The sequence below is a fragment of the Microcaecilia unicolor genome, chromosome 1 (genome assembly GCF_901765095.1).
Source record: "Microcaecilia unicolor chromosome 1, aMicUni1.1, whole genome shotgun sequence".
Taxonomy (NCBI): domain Eukaryota; kingdom Metazoa; phylum Chordata; class Amphibia; order Gymnophiona; family Siphonopidae; genus Microcaecilia; species Microcaecilia unicolor.
Window position 1 is genome coordinate 429,930,556 of NC_044031.1, and position 25,971 is coordinate 429,956,526.

General features: G+C 44.3%; 1 protein-coding gene across 4 annotated transcripts in view; it reads right to left on the reverse strand.

Annotated features, from left to right (window-relative positions):
• Positions 1–25,297, reverse strand: part of GMNN (geminin DNA replication inhibitor) — a 44,390-nt gene extending 19,093 nt beyond the window's left edge. Inside the window, exons 1-3 of one of the 4 annotated variants that reach the window (XM_030212179.1) lie at positions 25,195–25,297; positions 19,538–19,601; positions 6,053–6,154 (exon numbers count right to left, since the gene is read on the reverse strand). In XM_030212179.1, coding sequence (XP_030068039.1) covers positions 6,053–6,154; positions 19,538–19,594 — 159 coding nt within the window. In that variant the 5' untranslated portion in view covers positions 19,595–19,601; positions 25,195–25,297. The other 3 variants (XM_030212170.1, XM_030212193.1, XM_030212186.1) reach the window with 3 other exon arrangements.
• Between the last annotated feature and the right edge of the window lie 674 nt (positions 25,298–25,971).

Sequence of the window (25,971 nt, forward strand, 5' to 3'; positions counted from 1 at the left end):
CTCACCTTTCCCTCCTCCGAGCAAACTCCATTCACCACCACCCTCTGGCGTCTGCCCGTCAACCAGTTCCTAATCCAGTTCACCACTTCGGGTCCTATCTTCAGCCCTTCTAGTTTATTCAAGAGCCTCCTGTGGGGAACCGTGTCAAAAGCCTTGCTGAAATCTAAGTAGATGACGTCCATAGCACGTCCTTGATTTAATTCTCCCGTCACCCAGTCAAAGAATTCAATGAGATTCGTTTGGCACGACTTCCCTTTGGTGAAATCATGTTGTCTCGGATCTTGCAACTTATTGGCTTCCAGGAAATTCACTATCCTTTCCTTCAGCATGGCTTCCATTACTTTTCCAATAACCGAAGTGAGGCTTACTGGCCTGTAGTTTCCAGCTTCTTCCCTATCCCCACTTTTGTGAAGAGGGACCACCTCCGCCATTCTCCAATCCCTCGGAACCTCTCCCGTCTCCAAGGATTTATTAAACAAATCTTTAAGAGGACCCGCCAGAACCTCTCTGAGCTCCCTCATTATTCTGGGGTGGATCCCGTCCGGCCCCATGGCTTTGTCCACCTTTAGCTTTCCAAGTTGTTCATATACACTCTCTTCCGTGAACGGTGCTCTATCCACTTCGTTTTCAGGTGTACTTTTGCCAGTCCCTCTCGGTCCTTCCCCAGGATTTTCTTCAGTAAAAACAGAACAAAAGTATCTATTTAGCAAATTGGCTTTTTCTTCATCATTTTCTACATAGCGTTTTGCTGTATCTTTTAGTCTCACAATCCCCTTTTTAGTCTTTCTCCTTTCACTAATATACCTGAAGAAGTTTTTGTCTCCCCTCCGTACATTTCTAGCCATTTGTTCTTCCGCTTGCGCCTTCGCCAGACGTACCTCTCTCTTGGCTTCTTTCAGTTTCATCCGGTATTCCTCCCCGTGTTCCTCTACTTGAGATTTTTTGTATTTCTGGAACGCTAACTCTTTAGCCTTTATTTTCTCAGCCACTTGCTTTGAAAACCATATCGGTTTCCTTTTTCTCTTGCTTTTATTTACCCTCCTTACATAAAGGTCTGTGGCCCTGTTTATTACTTCTTTTAGCCTGGACCACTGTCCTTCCACTTCTCTTATGTCCTCCCAGCCCATCAGCTCCTTCCTCAGGTATTCTTCCATTTTGTTAAAGTCAGCTCGCTTGAAATCCAGGACTTTGAGTTTGGAGTGGCCGCCATCCACATGAGCTGTTACATCAAAACAAACCGTTTGATGGTCACTGTTTCCCAGGTGTGCAGCCACTCGGACATTTGACACACTATCCCCATTCGTGAGCACCAGATCCAACGTGGCTCCCTCCCTCGTGGGTTCGTTCACCATTTGTCTGAGCAGAGCACTTTGGAAAGCATCCACAATCTCTCTACTTCTTTCCGATTTTGCAGACGGAACCTTCCAATCTACATCCGGCAGATTAAAATCTCCCAACAGCAGCACCTCTCTTTTCTTCCCCAACTTTTGAATATCAGCGATCAGATCTTTATCTAGTTCTTCCAATTGTGTCGGGGGTCTATAGACAACACCCACGTGGACCAAGGTTCTATCCTCTCTTTTTAAGGTGATCCATATTGCTTCTTCCTTTCCCCACTTCCCTGTCATTTCAGTTGCTGCGATATCATCTCTCACATACAGAGCTACTCCTCCACCTTTACGTCCCTCTCTATCCTTCCTAAAAAGATTATAGCCTGGTATGTTTACATCCCATTCATGGGAACAATGGAGCCATGTCTCTGTGACTGCAACTATGTCCAAGTCAGTCTCCAACATCAGGGCTTGAAGGTCATGAATTTTATTGCTTAGACTGTGAGCATTTGTGGTCATTGCTTTCCAACTACATTTCCTAGTATGTGTTTTGGGTTTAGTGATTTGTGAGTGTCTTTTGTCTTTGGGTACCTTCTCCTCTTTTTGTTCCCTCTTTGCTTTTTCTTTTTTTTCTGCTTCAATTTTAGTTTCAGGAACATCACAGTGCTGTAGTGGAGCAAAAGAATTTTGTAGTGGCAACACTTGTGCGGGCGGATGCTTCTGTGTCACATGACGAATTCTGCCTGAGCCTACTGTGAGCCATCTGTTCCTTTGTGGTTTTATTCTCTGAGGCAGTGGTGAGAAGTTATGATTCTGCACAGTCCTATAAGTTGCTTTAATTGCATCTAATTCTTGCATTACTTTATATAGCTCTTGTTTTAAAGTAGATAGCTGAAGGCAGATAGGACAAGCTTTAAGTTTCCAGATGATTGGCCTTGAAACCAAAGCAGCACAATTATTGCAGAGAATAAAAGTCATCCTGATTGGTTGAAATGGGTATGAACAGGTGTACTATGTTGGAGTATCTGCCTGCAAGACTGCCTGTGTATGACTGTGGAGTAAAGTTAATAAGGTTTGGTTTGTCTATAAATGAGTGGACAACCCTGGGGTGGGTGGGTTGTGGGGAGGGTGGGTGGGATTATAAGTCCCAATGGGTCAGCTTAAGTGCTGCTATCAAGGGAATTCTCTAGTTGAATGGACCAAAATGGTAGTGTCTGATCCAGCACTTTACAATTTATTATACTTTTAAAACTGCCCTAAGATATTAATAACTTTCCTTTTAAATAAATCTAGATATTGCCAATAATTATAGCAGTGTCAGCTATGTAAAAATGCCCCTCCCCTCTATCAGAGTTTGGCAGGAACAGAAAGAAAGAAAATAAGACATATGTTGCTTCTTTTCTTCATTTGGATCCTTTTTCCATTCTTTGAAGGACAACCTTTTGGCTGCAATAGCCTCTTACTTCACCTTTTAACCATGCTGGCTGCCATTTTCTCTTTCCACCTTTGCAAATACATGGAATGCATCTGGTCTGGGCTTCCAAGAAGGAATTATTGAATAACTAGTATAAAAGGCCCGTTTCGGTAGGCAATGAAACGGGCGCTAGCAAGGTAAATCCCCCCCCCCCCCCCCGCAGCGTCCTTCCTGTCTCCCCTGCCCCCCTGCAGCCACCCATCTGGTCTCAGGACCCCCTCCCCTGCAGCTACACATATGCAGCGGCCCTCCTCTCTCCCCTACTCCCCCTGCAGCCACCCATGTCCAGCGACTCTCCTCTCCCCCTGCAGCCACCCATGTCCAGCGACTCTCCTCTCCCCATGCAGCCACCCATGTCCATCAACCCTCCTCTCCCCTGCAGCCATCCATGTCCAACGACCATCCTCTCCTTTCCTCTTGCCCCCCCATAGCCACCCATGTCCAGCGACCCTCCTCTCCCCTGCCCCCCTGCAGCCACCCATGTCCAACAACCCTCCTCTCCCCCTGCCCCCTCTGCAGCGTCCCTTCTGTCTCCCCTGCAACCACCTATCTGGTCTCAGGACCCCCTCCCCACCTCCCTCTTCCCTGCCCCCACCCCGCAGCCATCCATGTCCAGCGACCCTCCTCTCCCCCCTCGGCGCATCACCCAAGCCCATATCCCCCCCCCCATGGGCACATCAACCCCCTCCTGCAGCCGCCAATACTAACGCTGTCCGGCCGCTGCTGCGTCTCTTGTTGAGCAGCCGCGGCCGGTACAAAAAGAAAAAAGTCAAAAAAAGATTTTAAACCTGAAACACGGCTCCTTAGACAGCCATCTGGCATTGGCTGTCATCTCTGCAGCCGCTCCTCCTCTCCCCTCTGTCACTGCACTCCTCTGGGGTCTTCCTGCAGGGGCAGTGACGTGGAGGGGAGAGGAGGAGCGGCTGCAGTGACAACAGAGCCGCTTTTCAGGTTAAAAATCTTTTTTGGGCTTTTTTCTTTTTGTACTGGCCGCTGCTGCTCCACAGGAGAAGCAACAGCGGCCAGACAGCGTTAGTATTGGCGGCTGCGGGTGGCGAGGGAGTTGATGTGCCCGAGAGGGGGGGATAGGGGCTTTGGTGTTGCACTGAGGGGGGGGGGGGGGGTGGCACTGAGAGCTGATTGGTAGGCAGGGGGAGGAGTAGGGAAACACGCTCCGCGTGTTTCCTTACTCCTCCCCCTGCCTGGCTTGCGGTTTTGCAGGGCAGGGGCTTGGGTGTTGCGCCGAGGGAGGGCACTGACAGCTGTTTCCCAGGCAGGGGGAGGAGTCACTGCACTGACGTCAGTGCATGCTAAACTGCCTAGCAGACCACCTCCGAGGGAGCCACGGTACCAGGCACATTAGAACACTGGAGGTGAGAATTATATAGGACGTTCAAGCTGGATTTAGTGTCCTAACTGTAGCAGTTGATCCTTTTAGTTTCTTTAACTATTTTCCTCATTTTATTATAGTTGACCTTTTGAAAATTAAATGCAGCTACAGTAGATTTCCTTTGCATGTTCATCCCAGATAATAGCTCAAACTTGATCATGTTATGATCACTGTTTCCCAAGGGACCCAACACCACCACCTTTCACACTATGCACGGCACGCCGAGGACCAGATCCAAAATGACTCCCCATCTTGTCGGTTCCTGGACCAGTTGCTACAAGAAGCAGTCGTTTCATTACATTTAGAAATTTTCTCTCACTGATGTAACATTTATCCAGTCAATATCGGGGTAAATGAAAATCACTCATAGCGCTCCCAATTTGCCAGCTTTCCTAATCTCTGTAAACATTTCTTCATGTCTGTTCATTCTGTCGAGGTGGACAGTAATACAGCTCTACAAGAATATTCCTTCCCTTAACACATAGAATTTCTATCCACACTGCTTTCTGTTTCATAAGGAATGTTTATTTTGACTCAATTCCCTCTAACATATAGCGCACCTCCCCTCCAATTTGATCCTATCATTGCGATACAACTTGTACCCTGTTAACAGTGTCCCATTGATTATCCTCTTTCCACCAAGTCTCTGAGATGCCTATTATATCTACCTCATCATTTAATGCTATATACTCTTAACTCTCCCATCTTATTTTTTGTAGCTTCCAGCATTTGTATACAGGCACTTCAAATTGTGTTTTTTTTCCCCTTAATCTACAAGCTGCTTAGAAGTTGAAGGGGATAATGTGCATCTTTATCCTGCTCTCTCATTATAAGAACACCTGGCTTACTTTCAGCATTGAAACCTCTCTACTGAGATTCCCTAAATGTCCTGTTTCAATAGTATCTTTCAAGGATACTCCCCACTGAACCATGTGCTCCTGGATGACTGTTGGCTGCCCCCCCCCCCCCAACACACACATTTTAGTTTAAAAGTTGCTCTCTCCTTTTTAAGTTAGCACCAGCAGCCTGGTTCCATCCTGGTTAAGGTGGAGCCCTTCCTTTCAGAACGGTTTCCCCCTTTCCCAGAACGTCACCCAGTTCCTAACAAACCTAAATCCCTCATCCCTGCACCAACATCTCAACCATGCATTGGGACCGGATCTCTGCCTGCCTTTTGGGTCCTGTGGGTGGAACAGGGAGCATCTCTAAAAATGCTACCCTGGAGGATCTGGACTTCAGCTTTCTACCTAAGAGCCTAAATTTGGCTTCCAGAACCTCCCTTCCACATTTTCCTATGTTATTGGTACCCACATGTACCAAGGCAGTCAGTTCCTCCCCAGCACTACTTAAGATCCTGTCCAGGTGACACGAGGTTCACCACCTTCGCACCAGGCATGCAAGTGACCAGGCGATCCTCACGTCTACCAGCCACCCAGCTATCGACATGCCTAATGATCAAATCACCAACTACAACAGCTGTCCTAACCTTTCCCACCTGGGCAGAAGTTCTCGGAGACGTATCCTTGGTGCGAGAGGATAGTACATCCCCTGGTGGGCAGGTCCTGGCTACAGGAGTACTTCCTACTTCACCAGGGTGATGTTCTCCTTCTAGGAGACCTCTCTCCTCCAAGGCAGCATACGGACTGCCAGACTGGAGGTGGGACTTCTGTACAATGTGCCTGTCTCCCTCAGCTCCTCCAAGTCTGCTACTCTAGCCTCAAGAGAACAGACCCGTTCTTTTGAGAGCAAGGAGTTGAGAACAGACCCGTTCTTTTGAGAGCAAGGAGTTCAGAAGCCCTCCAACATAAAAGGATAGTTTACAGCATTTCCACAAGCTAGGTAAAAGAAACTGCATACCTCATTTACTCTGCCAACTAGGCATCCTGCTGCAGAGGGCTGAATTATCTTAAGAGTTCGTCTTTGACCAATACTGCAATTTCCACTGTCCACGAAGTAGCTCTGTTGAAGATAAAATACCAGTTAACTGCTTATACAATTAATGCGTAGTAACAGTACCAGAAACACTAGGCGTTAGTACAGAAATATAACAAAAGTGGAACCAGTCCCATAGCTGTGGTGCAGAAGATTTTAGAATCTACCTAAAAAATAGTATTCTTCAACAGGGCTTGACAACTCCCAGGCACCAAGGTCACCATTACAACTAGAAATTTTCTTTTAGTGCTGCATTATACTGGAGCAGCTCTGTGGGAGTTTGAACCACATAGCACCGAACTTGCATTCGATAGTTCCTGTGCCATGCAGCAAAGAAATGGCTCATATTTCAGCAGTAATTGCAGCAGCAGCAGCAGCTACAAAACAGAGGAAGAGCTCTATGATCTAACAGTGGCCACGAGCATACAGGTGTGGGAAGGGAAGGCAGTTTGGCCTGCAGGGGCAAGGAGAGGGGAGAGAATGGCCATTTTATCCTGTAACCCACCTAGATTTTTTTTTGTTACATTTGTACCCTGCGCTTTCCCACTCATGGCAGGCTCAATGCGGCTTACATATTGTATACAGGTACTTATTTGTACCTAGGGCAATGGAGGGTTAAGTGACTTGCCCAGAGTCACAAGGCGCTGCCTGTGCCTGAAGTGGGAATTGAACTCAGTTCCTCAGGTCCCCAGGACCAAAGTTCACCACCCTAACCACTAGGCCACTCCTATGAGCCACAGCTATAAAATCATCAACCCCCCCCTCCTCTATTGAAGAGAGGAGGAAAACTAGAAACAATAGGTTATAACAAAAAACCTTCATGTTCTCTACAGAGGAGCAGCTTTCATAAGCCATAGATTATTGGCGTTAGAGTGTACACAGGAATGATCCAGCAGAATTCAAGGAGAATAAACTAACATGTAATAAATCTTTCCCTAGATCACGGTAGAAATGTGGGAAGTACCCAAGCCCCAACTAACCAGAGTTGGAAAAAACCAACTGTTCACAAAAAAGGGTGACCAAAATAATCAAGGACTCCAGTATGGACAACAGATAGCTGAGGGGTGTTATTATAGAGGTCTAAACTCCCGAGTGGAATAGGGGAAAAAATAAACCTAGGAGACACCCCATGAAGTTATACATAACACACTGCTCTATCCACTAAAGGTGGACAAAGCCATGGGACCCGACAGTATTCATTCCAGGATATTAAGAGGACCTGCTAGAACCTCTGAGCTCCCTAAAGGACTTGTTTAATAAATCTTTGGAGATGGGAGAGATTCTGTGGACCAGACATGGTCCCTCTTCACAAAAGTGGTAACAGAAGTGAGAAACTACAGGCCAGTAAGTCTCACTTCAGTCACTGGAAAAGTAATGGAAGTGCTGCTGAAGGAAAGGATAGTGAATTTTCTGGAATCCAATGGGTTACAAGATTCAAGGAAACATGGTTACCGCAGGAAAATTGTGCCAAACAATTTACTAGGTGACCAGAGAACTGGTGTGAGGACATGTGTTAAGAGATTTCAGCAAAGCCTTCAACACAGTTCCTCATAGGAGGCTCAGAATAAACAACAGGCTAAAGTTTGGACACAAAGTGGTGAACTGGATTAGAAACTGGTTGACACACATGCCAGAGGGTGGCAGTTAATGGAATTCAGTCAGAGGAAGGAAAAGTGGGTAGTGGAGTGCATCAAGATCAGTGCTAGGGACAATTCTATACCATATATTTGTAAGCAACATTGTCAAAGTGTTAGAAGGTAAGATTTGCCTTTTTGCTGATACCACCAAGATTTGCAACAGAGTGGGCATCCCGGAGGGAATGGACAACATAAAAAGGGAACTGCAAAAGTTAAAAGAAAAATTAACAATCTAATGTTTGGAAGTTAAAATTTGATTTAAAAAAAGTGCAGAGTAATGCACTTGTACCCTCATGATCAAAAGCCCTGTGCTGTTCCAAACAGCGCTCTAAACTAGCGCAGGGCGCTATTACACCTATGATCAGAGATAATGCAAGCAAATTTAAGCAGCGCAATTATCTCTGATCATGGGGTAGAAGTATGGGCGAATTGAATCCTCCCACACTTGTTTCACAGATCTGGGCTGTCAAAATACCAAACCTGTCAAACACAGGGGCTGGAGGTCCATGGGACCACCAGGCCCTGACTACCCCTGCCCTGAGCAACGGGGCTGGAGGTCCGATAAACCTCTGGGGGGGGGGGGGGGCCCCCCCGACGATCCCACCAACCCCGGGGGGGGGGGGGGGTGCTTTGTGCCGTTATTGGTCAAACAAACCATCTTACAATACTGGGCATCTGAGGAGGCACTCCCTGTGGCATAGTGGGAGCAACAAATGCGGCAAATAGCCCAGTCTGAATTTCCACATATCAAACAGGGTAAGAGACCTTCAGCAACACATGGGCTTTATGGCAACAGTATCTGGATAGTTTCTCTTCCCTTTCACATGAATCTTGAGGTCTCTACATGAACCAGATACCAAAGGTCTTACTCATGGAGGGTGGGATAGGGACTGGTTAGGGCTGTTTGGATGTATGGTGGAGCTTTAAAAGGTGCGCATGATTTGCAAGGGTTTTTCTATTCAAAATTGCCACTGGACGGGACTGTATTACTGCTGTACTGTTTGTTAGAGCATTACTGTATTCTTGGTGTGATTGTCTTCACTGTTTTATGCCTTTTCATGCTTTGTAATGCTGTGTTCCATTCCGATGCTATAAAGTATTTAAAAAAAAAATAAAAGGAAATGAAACGTGAAGAGCTGAAATTACTATTTAAAAAATACAAAAACAACCCACCTAAAAAGGAAGCAAAATAAAAGATTAATTGTGAAAGGGACAAAAATACCTGCACGGGGGACAGGAAGTGACGTCACGGTGCCTGATGGCAGCCTGAACTAAAAGCTCTTGCACCCTCTCAATGTAAAACGCGGATTTAGCTTTTATCCTGCCTTACCTTCTCTCAAATTGTGGAAGTGGAGCTGCATAAGCTATATGTCGACAGAATGAGTAAGTCCGTGTCACACTCCCGTAAAGAATCGGAACGCCAAATGCTAAAGACTCCGAAGGGCCTTCGGCGCCACGTGTCCCCGCTGTTACGTTTGCACTCGGACTCCGAGATTTCACAGCCAGAGGTGGGCTTGGCAGAGGACACAAGTGCTTTCCAGAGAGGTATTGTGAAATCTCTTCATGCTTTACGTGAAGAGATTAAAGCCTCGAAGAATGAAATCCTGGACAAAATGGATGCCCTTGGTTCTGATTTGAAAGAATTAGGAGATAGAGTGGAGGACTTAGAGTGCCGCATGGAGTGCAATGCTTCGAAGTTGCTTTGAAGGTGGACCCAGCTCTGGATCAGTATACTGAGCTTCAATTTAAGGTCGATGACCTGGAAAACCGTAGCAGACGTGTCCCGGAGTGCGGGGGTTCGGAGGATGTCCTGACAGTGGTTCGGGTCCTCTGTGCTAAGTTGCTAGAGCCAGACACATCGGAGGATCCAACTGAAAATCGATAGAGCCCATAGGGCACCTGGTCAGCAAATGGAGAACAGACCGTGAGATATAGCAAAATTTGTCTGCTCGGAGGTGAGAGAAAGATTGCTTCTGAAGGCGCGGCAGACCCCCTATGTGGACTACAATGATGCCAAAGTGCAAGTTTTTCAAGATCTTTCTGCTTTTACATTGGCTCAAAGGCGCTTGATGAGAACAGCACTGGAAGTTCTCAATCAGGGGAAAATAGTGTATAGATGGGCGTTCCTGTTTGCACTGACTTCTACAATTGGGGGCAAAATGCCCCGGGTCCACCATCTTGAGGGGGCCTGGAAAATATTGCATGAGGCAGGGTTGTCTTCAGCCTCGGTTCCTCCAGCGCCTGTTTTATCTGCAAAAGAGCACCTGCAAAAGTGGAAATGGGTGGCTCCAAGATTGAGGATTACATCACAAGGAGACGGACTCTACAGTGTGACTGTTTTGTGCTTTTTATTCTTGACTAGGGTTAATTGGGAGAGTGGCATGATCGGTTGTTAGCTCGGGTACAATTGTTGAGGGTTGCTTGTTTAAAGGGGGGGGGGTTGGTTGGAAGTGGTTGTATAATAAAGGGGGGGGGACAGGATGCTTGAAGCGGATGGGTGGGGGGGTTGGGTTGCTGGATAGGGTATGGTGATGTTTCTTTTTTCTGTTTTCCCATTTTGGTCGTTCTTGAGGCCATTGATTGGTGTGTGGTGGGTTGGGGGAAGGGGGAGCGTTGTTGGGAATTGATAGTATACTGAAGGGGGGGGGGTTGAGGCTGAGGGAGGAGAGAAGGTTCAGAGGTTGTGGGGTTTTTTTTGTGTGTGTGTGTGTGTGTGTCCTCATCCGCCCACCATGCCTTGGCCAGAAGTGACTTCCAGTTTCTTGATGCTCAAATGAGTATGGATTTAAAGTTCTTGACATATAATGTCAAGGGCCTGAATTCTCCTCAAAAGCGTCAAAAGCTTTTCAAAGAAATTTTGTTCCACAAACCCCATATTGTTTTTCTCCAAGAAACCCACTTGAGGAGGGAACATGAGAAGTTTTTGGCCCATCGGCAGTATTCCCATGTTTTCTTTGTGTCTGATGTGAACGCATCTAAGAAGCAAGGGGTAGCCACATTCCTCCATTCTTCCCTACAGGTTCAAGTGTTGAAGATCAGGCGGGACCCTGTGGGGAGGTTTTTGTTGATACACGTCATGCTGAATAATTTGGCTTTTTCCCTGGATGATGTCTATGCACCAAATGACAATCAGGGTGATTTCTTTGTTAGGCTTGGCAAGATTGTTCAATCTGATCCCTATGGTAAATTGGTACTCAGGGGTGACTTTAATGCCTTTTTTGACCCAGCTTTAGATAAGTCGGGGATGGTGTCGGCGAGTCATGTCAAAAACGCTAAGGCTTTGGTAGATTTCGCTCGCACTTTGGGTGTGGGGGATGTGTGGAGGTTACATCATCGACGAGTTCGGGACTATTCTTTTTATTCTCACTCATAATTCTTACTCCTATATAGATCACCTGCTCCTGGATGTATCTATGCTCCAGGGAAGTTGTTGGTCTGATATTGGCTCTATTACTATTTCGGATCATGCTCCAACCTGGGTTCAGTTTGCTTCTTTTGGTGAGGTTGAGAAGGATGCCAGATGGACCTTAAATGTTTCTTTGCTGAAAGATGATAAAATTCTAGCTAAGTTTCGTTCACTTCTGAGGGAGTACCTTGATATTAATTTGAATTCTGGTCCCTCTCTGGGGATTGTTTGGGATGTTTTGAAGGCCATTTCGAGGGGATTTTTTCTAAAACAAGCCAGCACACAGGCTCAGATCAGGCGAAAGGAGGTTGCTGACTGCCTTTCGCAGCTGTCTCTGTTGGAAGATCTCCATAAGGTCTCGCATTCGCTTTCTATTTTGCGACAGATAAAAGCTTTACGGCTAAGACTAGATTGCATTTATTCGGAGCAACTTCAGTTTGTTCGGGGACAGCAGCAACAACTGTATTAGTTTTATCACAATAAACCTGGTCGGTTGTTGGCTCTTAAACTGCGGCAACAAAGATTAAATCGCACTATCCTGCGGATTGGAGATGGCAAGTCTTCAGTGTTAACTCAATCCTCCTTGATTCGCCAGCGTTTTCAGTCTTTTTATCAGTCTCTATATAGGGCAGATGCGTCTATTCAGCAGGATGTTATTGGAGCCTTTTTAGCCTCCTTGCAGCTCACTGTCTTGACTGAGGAGCAACGGGCTATACTTGACGGGAACATCTGGGTGAAGTTGTTACAGTTAAGGATTTGCCGTCTGGGAAATCCCTGGGTTTATATGGGCTGCCAAATGATTTTTTTATAGGATCTTCAGGGGTGAACTTGCTCCTATTTTGTTGAAATTCTCAACGGGGTCGGGGAGGGTCAGATTTTGCCGCCATCTAAAATGGAAGCTTGGATAGCAGTTATTCCAAAACCGGGAAGGATAAGTTGGAGTGCGCCTTATACCGTCCGATTTCTATTTTAAATTCCGATGTTAAAATCCTTGCTAAAGTCCTGGCAAATAGAATGGCTAGGGTATTACCCGATTTAATTCACCCAGATCAAGTTGGATTTATTCCTCAAAGACAAGCAAAGGATAATGTCCATCGGATGGTTAACTTGATTCATGTGGCTGCAAAGTCAAAAGCCTCATTGTGCCTTCTGGGGTTAGATGCTGAGAAGGCTTTTGACCGGGTTCATTGGCCTTTTATGCTAAGTGTTATGGACCGGATGTGATTTGGTTTGGGATTGGACTCAAGCTCTTTATCAGTCCCCTCGGGCATGTGAGCGTATTAATGGAGGTAAATCTTCTTTGTTTTCTTTATATAGGGGGATGCGTCAAGGGTGCCCTCTATCGCCCATGTTATTTGCTCTGGTCATGGAACCTCTTGCAGTAGCGATTCGTTCTAATCCTAATATTGCGGGAGTGGTGGTAGGGGGTCAGGAATATAAGCTGGCGCTGGTCATGGATGACATTTTGCTTTCCCTATCCAAACCGTTAACTTTGCTGCCCAATTTAATAAAGATGTTAGGGGAATATTCTTCTGTATCGGGATTTAAGCTTAATATGTCTAAATCGGAAGCTATGGCCTTTGGTATTCCAAACTCCATTTTAAGTTCTTTAAAAAAAAAAAGCCTTTTCTTTTCATTGGGTTTCCCGAGGTCTCAAGTATTTGGGGGTCTGTCTCACTGGAAAGTTTTCCAACTTATTTGTGGCTAATTATCCCCCTCTCTTGAAGGACATAAGTAAGGATCTAGAGAAGTGGGGGGTCTATTGATCTATCATGGTTTGGTCGGATTGCTACCTTAAAGATGAATGTGTTGCCCCGTTTGAAGTACCTTTTTCAAGTTCTCTCTCTTCATCTGTCACGTAAATTTCTTTCAGGTATCAAAGATCGTCTTCTTCGCTTTATTTGGTCTAACAAAAGGGAGAGGTTAGCTAGAACGGTATTGTATAGGGAACAGAGGCAAGGGGGTTTGGGAGTTCCCAATGTGTACTGGTATTATAAGGTGGCACAGGCCCGGTCTGCCATTGAGTGGTTTCATGCGAGTTCCCAGAAGCGATGGATTGGGTTGGAGCAGGAGTCGGTTGGTTTGCGCACCTTAATGTGGCTTTCTCTGCATTATCGCTCTTTGGGGCGGGAGGTGTGCCCGTTGATTCAGACTACATTCTACTATTGGGATGGTATTTGTCAAGCCTGACCTGGTTCTCTCTAAATTTACTCCTGTGATTCATAACCCCCTTTCCCTACCTGGTCTTCAATCAAGGACATTTAGGTCCTGGTTTAGGGCTGGCCTTGAGACATGGGGTCAATTTTTTTGATGCAGATCCTTTCCTTTAACACTCTAGTTGAGTCCTATGCAGTTTCTCCTAAGGATCTTTTTGCATATATACAAGTGAGGCATTTTCTGTCTTCAGCTGAAATACGGTCCAAGGTGTTTCGAGAGGATTCCTTTCTGGAGGATCTGTGTGAGGATTCTAATGGTACGAAGGGTCTTATCACTTGCTTATATTCGTATCAACGTACGCAGGTGAGGGGCCTGGTGGAGCATAGAGTCAGATGGAGTAGAGATTTGGGTTTGACCTTGCCTGATGAGGAGTGGTCTTTTATAGAAACAGCATTATCGAGGGTTTCTATTTCCGTTCCTTTCAAGGCAAATGCTGTAAAAGTTTTATACAGATGGTATCTGACACCAGTTCGCTTGAACCACGTTTGCTACGGCATCCCCCTTGGGTTGGAGGAAATGTGGACAGAAGGGCACTATGGGTCACATTTGGTGGTCCTAAAGTCAGGGCATTTTGGAAGGCTGTCCAGTATCATCTTCAAAGGTGGATTGGTCGGCCTATTAAATGGGCACCTGAATTTTTTCTTTTTCCCCAAGAAACCTCTGGGCCTGACCACATCCCAATCTCTTCTGGTTTGACATGCAATGTCAGCTGCTAGGGTCACGTTGGCTGCCAATTGGAGGTCTTCTCAGGTCCCTTCTTTGATAAAATTGGTGAACAAGTTGTGGTACGTTTGTGAAATGGAGAAGCAATGGGCAATACGTCATAAAACTGGCAAAATGGGAGGCAATTTGGGTGCCCTTTGTTTTGCACTGCTCGTGTTGAGGCACGTGGTGGTGGTAAGGACATGACTTAGGGTGGGGTGCACGGGGGGGGGGGGGGGGGTGCACGGGGGGGGGGGGGGGGGGTGAGGGGGAAGGGATGGGGGCCCCCTTTTTTTGCTGGTGTGGGTGTGAAGGGGGGGGGGGGAGAGTTATATTATAAACGGTTTATAAAAATATTGAAGTTTCGAGTGTGTCCTGAGGGTTTGGTTGGGCGAGAATTGTAGTGAGTTGGGATTATCTGCTATGTTTTGGGCATTTTATGTTGTTATATCAACATTGTACGGAGATCTTAAAAAAAAAAAAAATACCTGCAAGGGAAGGTACTGCAGTAACGCAATGTGAAAAAATTAAGACTGTGCGACCTGCGGGTGGGAAGACACCAGTGCATGCAAGGTGGGACGCTGCTAGAAATTTCTACGATCATTGCTAGTCAGTGTCTGTACCAGGCTGTCAGGTGACGTCAGATATGAGAACATGGATGGCCTGCTTGTTCTCAGCAAAGTTCTTTCACAGAGAGGGTAGTCGATGCCTGGAATGCCTCCCAAGGGAGGTGGAGAAAAACAGTTATGAATTCAAAAAGGCGTGGGATGAACAGAGGATCTTTAATTAGAAAACGGATGGTATAAAAAAACAATACTTAAAAATGATTGCATATGTTAATGTGTTGGTGCTTAGATGGCAACTCCAGCTGTAAAGAACTAAAGGCCAATACTGGGCATACTTGTACAGTGTGTCCCATATATGGCAAGTTCGGGATGGCCTGGTGTGGTCTTTGACAGCAACTCCATTGGAATATAAGGACAGTGTCATGCGAACTTGGTCTATGTCCCAGAAATACTAAATAATGTTCAGAATCAAGTATTTTATACCACATTTATTGTTGATTTAATCATGAATTGATGAGTGACCACTAGGCAGACAGGACGGACCATTCAGGTCTTTATCTGCCATCATCTATATTTTCAAACAAAAAATAATAATTTTTGACTCACCTAGTTATGCACTTCAGTGCTCAAACTGTCTCAAAGCTAGAGGGACTTGGGCTACAGACAGCCTAGGATCCTGCTAACAGAGAAAGAAGCCTAAAGACTGCTGCCCTGGGAGCCTATTAATCCCACTTCCATTGCAGTACTTCATCTGCAGAAAACAGGGTGCTGCAACACTCCTATATATCAATGACATCACTGAAAACTTGTGGCCCTTTGTCTCCCATTTGCTGGGATGTTGGCAAACTCGCATCTACATTGATTTAGAAGGATAAGGAAAGAACCTTAGTCAAAATTCAACCACCTAAAAGTCCCTTTTCTTACGATTTCATAGCAGCTGACATGATCCCATAGAAATTACCTGCTGCTATGGAACTGTGTGAAACTGACAGACATTTCTTATAGCCTCTGCTAGGGCAGATCTCTCCACAACCCCTGGCTCCCTCTATTAGTTGCTACATTGCAGCCAACACTATAGATTAAACTGAGGTGCCAGCACAACTGACTTGTATATGAAGGAGGAAGCAAGAATAGCTGGAAGGGCCCCAAAGCAAATTGCAGAGGTATGGAAGGATTTTGGGGGGGGGGGGGGGGGGGAGACTGCGCATGAAAGAAGTGATAAGAAACTACAAGAGGGCAGGAGAAGAGTTGATTGGCTGAAAGCAAAAGGGGGAGGGAAGAGGGTATTGAGACCTTGAGAAACTAAAGAAATGGATGCTGAAGGCTGCATAATATTAGTGGAATGCTTCATTTAATCATCTTTGCTGTATGTAATTAGTTTTAATATGGGTATTGGTAGTATCAGATCACCTGCATATTTAGGGGTAAAGGTTCATGGATCTGACATACCACCTGTGATAGAACAGAAGTGGATTATATATAGCTACTTTGTCCCTAGTGGGCTCACAGTCTAAGTTTAGGTTTTATTTCTCTGAATTAGTTTCCCTTTCACTAGTCAACTGACTTACTTGGACTCCAGAACAAACCCTCTCAGAAAATCGCAGCTATTAAATTTCCTGGCAAACATATAATAAAAATAAAATAACTTTCAGAACAATGTTGACAGTGTTTGAAAGTGTAGTTTTGCCCCGAGCAAGGAAATTTGAGTAGACTTATGAATGGTCTTGAAACAAAAAGGCTAGACAAACCATACAGAAATTTTCTAGTCTGTTAATCTTTCTGTTTTGTATACAGTGGCTTGTGCACAGTTGCTATTATTTATGTGAGAAATTCTTTAATTTTTTTAGCCACCTTTAACAATGTAAATACTTTAACATGTAGTCCACTGAATATGCTGGGTTTTTTTTTTTTAAATCATTACACTGCCACCATAACATAGCAAACAAAGCTAGATAACCAAACAGGAATAGATAGAATTGTTCTCTTTCAATACCAGCGTGAGAAAGTTACTGATTCACACTGTACTTCACATGAAAAAAAGCTCACCTTTCCCACGGTAAAGTTCTTACTGCTGATTATTATCTTACTGTTCAGCTAAAGAACAATTGCCAGACACCGTGGGAACTGGCGTAATACCACATTTCAGACAATGTTTAAAGCTATTGAAAGTTATGGATTAGTTCACATTCCCCTGAAGGCTATGATACCAAGGTTATATTATTGGCCCTAGGCATTACTACCTCCATCTTCAACTTCCTCAATTTAGCCTGCTCCTCTAAGAAATCTCAAATGGGCATTTCCACATAATATGACTAAGCGTGTGTTATACATTTAAGCTTACAGCCTCCGGTTTCTGAGGGTTTTTTCTCCACAGCACTAATCAAGCACCTGTCATATCTCCAGCTAGAGACTTCTACGTTTCAGTGTCAGCTCCTTTGAGGTGGGGATAAATAACAGCAAGTTTTCAGCCTGATGGAAACACACCTGTAGAGACTTGTGATGACCATGGAATGCTCCTGCTGTAGGCAGCATTGAGGTTCAGTCAAACAGCCAACATAAAATTTTGAAGTCCAATCCACTTATCTCCCACTTCATCAATAAAATGGTTACACTACACTGAACAAAGTGACATTGAAAAACAGCCTAATATAGATTAAGATATCACCCTCACCACCAAGACTAACTCAGAACACCTTCTTTCCCTCCTATGTTCCCTTTGTATATAACCACACATTCACATCAGATTATCTAGCAGATATGCTAAACGTGCTCTGATCATTATTTCAGAAATTAGAAGAAAATGTACGTTTGCTGGATTAGTACATAAGTTAACATTGGCAGTTATGTGCTACTTGAATTCTGAAAATAGATTTTGCAGCATATGTGGAAGATATAGGACAAATTCCTACAGAGTACATCTTATAAAGCCAATTTGGTTACATGAAGAACTTGAGAGAAAGGCTCACTGGGGAGTAAAACAAATTAAACCAGGTTTTAATAGTGATTACTGACAGATACCACTAGCATATACTCGCAAAACCTGTCATAAAAAGTAGAACTGCTTACCTTTAACAAGGGTTCTCTGTAGACAGCAAGGGAACAGCCACACTGAATGGAGACATCCTCCAGACAAATCTATGCATGAGGCTCTCTAGCTCATATGTGAATAATCCAATGCTAGGCAGCTTCCCCCTACTCCTTCAGTCCACATGGCAGCAGTTTTTGCAGGGATAGCAATGGGAAAGTACAACTGCATTCTCCTGCTCTCTACATTGAGCCAGTACTGTTGGCATTGATCTCTCCCCAGCTTGCATTACCATCTGCTTGCTGGATGATAGACCTGCTGTACATTTGGGGAGGTTCAGAATCTCCTGCCGAGCTGAAAGTGGCCTTTTGGTACGTTCTCTTTTAAAATGTTTGGCTTTTCTTTTTTTGTTCTTGTCCTCACTAGTCTGCCTTAGACTGAGCAGTTTTGTGACTATACAGCCTAAGTCTGCATCCCAATGCTCTACCATAATAAGCTGGACAGTAAGGAGAATTGCTGTGGGTTATAGATTCTGCCACCCAATTAAGGGGCAGTTTGCTCCCACAGGAGCCAGTACTGAAGCTGTGATGCCAGCTTATTACCTCCCGATAAAACATGCTGAATACTATTGCTGCTTGTCAGGGGGTGGTTGTGGGGCAAGCTGGGGTACCAAGTACAAAAGTGTTGTCATACTGGGACAGACCAAAGGTCCATCAAGCCCAGCATCCTGTTTCCAACAATGACCAATCCAGGTTACAAGTACCTGGCAAGATCCCAAAACAGTACAATACATTTTATGCTGCTTATCCTAGTAATAAGCAGTGGATTTTCCTCAAGTCCTCTTAATAATGGCTTATGGACTTTTCTTTTAGGAAGCCATCCAAACCTTTTTTTTTAAACCCCACTAAGCTAACTGCTTTTACTGCATTCTCTGGCAATGAATTCCAGAGTTTAATTACACATTGAGTGAAGAAATATTTTCTCCAATTTTTTTTTAAATTTACTACTTTGTAGCTTCATTGCATGCCCCCTAGTCTTAGTATTTTTTTTTTTGGGGGGGGGGGGGGGGGGGGGAAAAAAAAAAGAGTAAACAAGCAATTCATGACTACCTGTTCCATTCCACTCATTTTACAGACCTCTATCATAACTCCTCTCAGCAGTCCTCTCCAAGCTGAAGAGCCCCAGCTGCTTTAGCCTTTCCTCATAGGAAGTCAAACCATTCCCTTTATCATGTTACTCTTATCTGTACATTTTCTAATTCCACTATATCTTTTTTGAAATACGATGACCAGAATTGCATACAAAATTGATAAAAGGCTTTTAGTGTGGCTCATAGTCCCCATCGATACCAGTATTCAGTGAGGGGCTGCTGGGCTTGGAGTCACCTGAGCATCTGAGAAAGGAGGGTCATGTCCTGCCCGGTTGTGGAAAAAAACATTGAAGAGGGGGAAGCCTGCCTAGGGTGAACACCCACACCACCACTCCTGCACTTACCCTGCTCTTTTTGTTTGCAATCCTCCCCCTGCTTCACCTATTTGTCTCCCTCGCTCCTTTGCCCCCACCATTCCGCTTCACTATGAAGACCGTCTTCTCCCTCTTTCTAAGCCTAAAGCCTTCTGTACTCACCTGTTCCCTGCACCCTCTCTCAACCTGAACCCAGTACCTAAAAATCCTTCCTTGCCATGAAGTGTGTTGTGCAGGATTGCCGACATGTGCAATCCCCCATCCTCTGAATCTTCAACACCAAGAAGTCCTTGCTATGTGCATAAGAACAGATTTCCAACAGGATGCATGACCATTATACATTTGCTATTTTCAGGTTTGAGGTTTTTTGTTTTTTTTTTAATTACTTCATACCTTGATACTTCCAGTAAGTTTCTCTGCATCTGTTCTCTGCTTCATATTTGTATTCATTGTAGAACTGAAAGAAAATTGTGAAGTTACCAAATGCATTCAATAAAACACATTAAGGGTAAGAGGTGACTACAGTCATTTTCAAAATTTGGATAACATTGGTCTAAACTACAAAAAAAATAATTTTTAGAATTAAAAAGTGTCCTCACTTGGGGCACAAGATTGTATCCCAGCAAATTCTGCATGACCTGTCCTTGCCAGCCTCACTTTGGAGACATAAGCTCAAACCAATTAGCATACTAACTGAAACAGAGCTGTCAATCACATCAAACTCAAGGTTGAAGAGTATAAGCCAATGCTTATGTTGATCATATTTTAAAGGCCTAGTCAAGTGGTGAGGAACCTGCAGCTTTCTGAAGCTTCTAGTGAGGCCTGATATAAAATGGTATAATATAGAAATTAGTTTTAGGTGTTTTTCTTCAATAACCTGTTCACAGCACAAATATCAAGCACCAGAGCCTTTGCGCTCTTGTGCAAGCCCTGCCAACAACCCCATCATTTCCTGATAACAGTATTGGGGGGGGGGGGGTGGGAGAAGAAAGCACAGCGTCAGCAGCACAAAAGCTCTGATTCTCAATACTGTTTTTAAAATCTACTGTTGCTGCACCGGAGGGAGATATGAGAAAGGGAATCACACCAGGCAAGGGAGGAAGGAGATATTTAACAACAAGTTGAATATGTTTAATACCTGAATTATGTTAAGCTGCCATTACACCAACAATACTTACTACTACTACTCATTTCTATAGCGCTACTAGACGTAAGCAGCGCTGTACACCTGAACATGAAGACACAGTCCCTGCTCAACAGAGCTTACAATCTAATTAGGACAAACAAGAGATAAGGGAATATTAAAGTGAGGATGATAAAATAAGGGTTCTGAACAAGTGAATAAGGGTTAAAAGCAGCAGCAAAAAGGTGGGCTTTTAACTTAGATTTGAAGACGGCCAGAGATGGAGCTTGACGTACCGGCTCAGGAAGTCTATTCCAGGCATATGGTGCAGCAAGATAAAAGGAATGGAGTCTGGAGATAGCAGCGGAGGAGAAGGGTGCAGATAAGAGAGATTTACCCAGTGAACGGAGTTCCCGGGAAGAATGTAGGGAGAGATGAGAGTGGAAAGGTACTAAGGAGCCGCAGAGTGAATGCACTTGTAAGTCAATAAGAGGAGTTTGAACTGTATGCGGAAACTGATAGGAAGCCAGTGAAGTGACTTGAGGAGAGGGCTAATATGAGCATAATGACACTGGCGGAATATTAGTCATGCAGCACAATTTTTAACAGATTGAAGAGGAGAGAGATGGCTAAGTGGGACACCTGTGAGAAGCAAGTTGCAATAGTCTAATCGAGAGGTGATAAGTGTGGGTGAGGGTTCTGGTAGTGTGCTCAGAAAGGAAAGGGCGAATTTTGGTGATATTACAGAGAAAGAAACTACAGGTTTTAGCAGTCTGCTGAATATGTGCAGAGAAGGAGAGGGAAGAGACAAAGATGACCCCAAGATTACGAGCTGATGAGACAGGAAGGATGAGAGTGTTATCCACAGAAATAGAGAATGGGGGAGGAGGAGAGGTTGGTTTAGGGGGAAAGATAAACTCATTCTTGGTCATGTTTAGTTTCAGATGGCGCTGAGACATCCAAGCAGCAATGTCAGGCAGGCTGATACTTTGGCCTGGATTTTGGCTGAGATTTCTGGTGTGGAGAGGTAGATCTGGGAGTCATCAGTGTAAAGATGATACTGAAGACCATGGGATGAGATCAGAGTACCAAGGGAAGAAGTATAGATGGAGAAACGAAGAGGTCCCAGGACAGATCCCTGAGGTACATCAACTGACAGTGGGATAGAAGTAGAGGAGGATCCACTAGAGTATTCACTAAAGGTACGCTGGGAGCAATAAGAAGAAAACCAGGAAAGAACAGAGTACTGAAATCCAAGTGAGGACAGCGTATCAAGGAGTAGGCTGTGATCAACAGTATCAAAAGCAGCAGATAGATCTAGAAGGATGAAGGTAGAATAGAGACCTTTGGATCTGGCCAGGAACAGATCACTGGAGACTTTAGCAAGATGTTAAAGCAAGAAACTGAGAAGCATAAGAGTCAGAGGGATCATGAGCATGAATGTAAAAAAAAAAAAATCCCCAAGAATGAGGGAAGGAGATGAAGGTTCAAGAAAGAAGGAAAGCCAGGCATCAAAGTCAGTGAGAAAGGAAGAAAGGGACTTATCAGGGGGTCGATAAATGACTGCTATTCGGAGAGGCAGAGGAGCAAATAGATGGATGGAGTGGACTTCGAAGGAAGAAAAACAGTGAGACTATTTCTATAGATCTTTAAAATTTCAGTTAACTCCCCTACTAAACTGGATTGGTGGCTGCCACAAAGAAATGCCGACACAGCCCATTCAAAGTGAATGGGTTGTCTCGGCATTACCGCACAGAAGTCACTAGTGCAGCTTAGTAAATGTTTAAATACATAAGAGCAGCTAGCGAATTACAAATAGAATGTATTTTTTTTTAATAAAATATTTTTGTTGCATCATTTTTAGTGTGTATTTTATCATTAAGCTCGTGTACTCAGTCATCATGGAATGTAGGAGTAACCTAGTGGTTAGAGCACCAGTATTGACATCCAGAGGTGGCTGGTTCAAATCCCACTGCTGCTCCTTGTGATCTAGGGCAAGTCACTTAACCCTCCATTGCCTCAGGTACAAAATTAGATTGTGAGCCCTCCAGTGACAGAGAAATACCCACTGTACCTGAATGCAACTCACCTTGAGCTACTAATGAAAAAGGTGTCAGCAAAATCCAAACAGACATTTTCTAGTTTGGTCTTAATTTTGTCTCAATGTGCAGACAGACTCTTGGAGGTCCTTTCACTAAACTGCATTAGGCGCTAACACATGCCTAACAACAACAAAAAAAAATGGGAGTACTGCAGAACATGCTCATACATTCTATGGTAATGTATTTTATTTTTTGAGGGGCCATGTCATGTGCACAGAGTGGACATCTACGTTCCCACACACTAAATAATTAGCACAGATACTGTGCTGAGCCCTTACTGCCTACAAATTATTTTTTAATGGCCCTGCTAATGCTAACATTATAGCACATGGCCATTAATACAAAAAAATAAAACATTTTAAGGCATTTGTATGGCTGCAGTAAAAGTGGCCTTAGCATGTGGGAAAAATCCACCTAAGGGCACACACTAAGGCCACTTTATATTGCAGCTTAAGGACTCTTTAATGACTTAAATGACCTGCTCGCCTCCTCTCAAAGTTTAGTTTTGCTTTCATGAATTTTGAGTTATAAAAGTATGTGTTCAATTTTTCTCCAATAAATACAACTAAATATGTAAGCATATTTCTGAGCATACACACTGAAAGTATATACTTAAGCACACATGTTCTATTTCAGGTTGCATACGAGACCTCCCTGAAATGGAATATAGCCATCTGATTCAAACAGGTTCCCCATATCTGGTGCATGAGTTGAAAAATGCAGAGTATAAGACTGAGTAAATAAGGAAAGTATGACTACTGGGCATACTCTGTAAGAGTCAGCAAAGCATACCATGGAAATGCCAACTGTGTTAAGCCAAGGGACAGCCAAAACTAGTTATTGCTAGAGTAAGCTTAAGAAAAGACCGACATTAGCAGAAGCTATTACTGGGGCTCAGTAAAACTAGGGCTTGGGAGCAAAAACATTTGCTGTGCAACACAAAGGCATGTTAGCAAGCTAGAAGCTCTGGCATTCCTTTGCTCCAGCTTTACTTTTCTACTTGAAGCAAAAAATTTCTAAACAAAATTTTAACAAGCTTTCAGGAGAAAGGGAGGCTGAAGCACACCAATATTGAGCTGAACACAAGCAGAAGTCCCTACTGCTAATCATCTCTCCTCCCCCCACACACCCATTGTATATATCAACTCCTAGTTATTCTGCAGAGCAAATAGTTATCAGAAACCTGAAAGAATGGGCTATAACAGAGGACCCCTGTCTGTGCGGTGCAGAAGTATGAGTAAACAGAACTTCCAGCAGTACTCTCTGAAGAAATTAGTAGAATATTGGCACCTGAAAGCAAAAAAGTATCATATGTGCAGGTTTTGCATGAAATATCAGTATCCTACTGTAAGATCATCTTGAATACTAAACCTACATTACCGTTAAAAATTTATACATTATTGGTGATTTATATTAAACATGTTAAACTTCATTGCCTGTTATACAGCAAGTTATACAACACTTACAACTGCATCAAGGTATAAAATGTCCTCCAAAAGCAAGTGCGAGTTACTGCTTGCACCAATCCTCTAGCTTAGGTCAAGTCTTTAGTTTTATAATAAAAATTAGGAAATCAAAGTTTAAAAGAAAAGGTGCTACAGGAAATTAACCTTTGTTGGGTAGTTACCATTTAAAGTTAGGATCTGTACGCCATACAAAGAAAACAGTGTACATTTGCTACAGTGGGGTTGAAACAACTCTAAGACAGGCTAAAACCATAGAAGGGGGGGAAAACGGGCAAAGGGAAATTGGGCTGAAGTAAAGCTTCTCCATGCAGGTCATTTTAAGCATAATTTCAGCTTTTATGGAAAGCCCCCTCCCCTCTTGTGCCCTTCTACATATGAGCAGTGAAAAGGAGCAAGGCGATAACATAACTGTGCTGTGCAGTGTGAGGTGGAAAAGAAAAATGTACCGAGTCACCGCCACTATAAGGAAGGAATGCACTGCTACCAAAGGCACAATTTTGTGGTGGTGATGCAGTGACCACAGGTTTCAGTTTTTGCAGAGTACCAATTTTATTTATAATGACATTTGCATCCCACATTATCCCGAAGAATTCAGGTTCAATGTGGCTTACAATCCAATTTAGTATATACATATTATAGCTACTCAACATTTTTCCTTTATCAGAAGACTTATAAATCTTCTACATCGTCATATAAACATTTTTTTACAAAACATGTTTATTATTTTAGAAGGTTGTATTGTGTAACAAACACCAAAGCAGTTATTTATGTACCTTATTGGATTTCTCTGCTACATATGCTTCAAATTTATAGGTGGTACATACCAAACTCCACCACTGCTCGACAAAGCACATCTGTAGCGCCCTAACTGTACGTTATTTTTTTTACATAACACGAATATACTTGAAAAAAATGTCAACTATTAATAGCTGTAAGCTACTTTAACTAAACCATGAGTATGCAGCACAAAAATCTGTCTCCCTGCCTTAACCCGACTACACACACACCTCTCGCTCATGAACAGCGGAGGACGCGGGAAGATAGCGAGCAGCGCTTCCCTCCAAGCTCAAGCAGGACCAGTAAAAGAGGCGGGAAAAACGGAACCCCTTCCCCCCATATAGCGAGCCAGACGCATTTCACCGCCCTCAGGCGCTCACTCGCCGAGCACCCTTCTCGTCCAGGGTTCCCCTCCCCTTTAACCCTACGGTCTGGTCGCTTTCTCTCTCGTTCATCCACTGTCCCCGGTTCAGCACGCCTCCCCACCCGCGGTCCGGTATCTCTCACTCCCCTGACGCGCGCGATCCAACCGTCCACTACTTCGCCCTCAATCTCGCACCCCCCCCCCCGGCCGCAACCTACCTTCAAAGACTTGCTTTTAATAGCGCTGGTGGTGATAAGTCATGCACGCTCCCAGCAAGCAGCCACGGAAAGCTAAGTCGGATCCCGCCCCCTCTGACGCAACTTCTTCCCCTCCGCCACGTGACTCCCGCCCTGCGGAAAACAGAACAGGAAATTGCGACAGAGGGGGGCGCGGCGTTAGAGAAAGAAAAAGTTGCGGGGAGGGAAAAATAAGTCGTAGAGTAGCTGTGCCTAGCAAGAAGGTTTGCTAGTAACGTTAAATATAACTTTCAAGAATAGGCATACGCAGAAGAAAGGAATGAGCGAAAGAGGAACGCCTGATCGGGAGTTTAGGAGAGAGAGAGGGAAATATATCAGACGTGGAGGACGGGTATCACTGGGGCTTAATATATGGCTAGTGAAGAGCATCACGAGCCAGCAAAGGGAAATGGGACTTGGTATACCGCCTTTCTAAGGTTTTTGCAACTAGATCCAAAGCGGTTTACATATATTTAGCTACTTATTTTGTACCAGGGGCAATGGAGGGTTAAGTGAAAGTCACAAGGAGCTGCAGTGGGAATCGAACTCAGTTCCGCTGCCCTAACCACTAGGCTACTCCTCCACAAAGCACCTGTAGATGCCTGCAGTTGCACTCTTATGCATGGACTTGCACGTGCGCTGTAATTCCCACACCTACCCCCTCCCCTAATTCTGTAGAGCAAAGTTGCATGCGATGTTAACAGAATAATGTCAGTTGTCACATAGTTTAATATAATGAACTGACAATTGGTGTTCTCT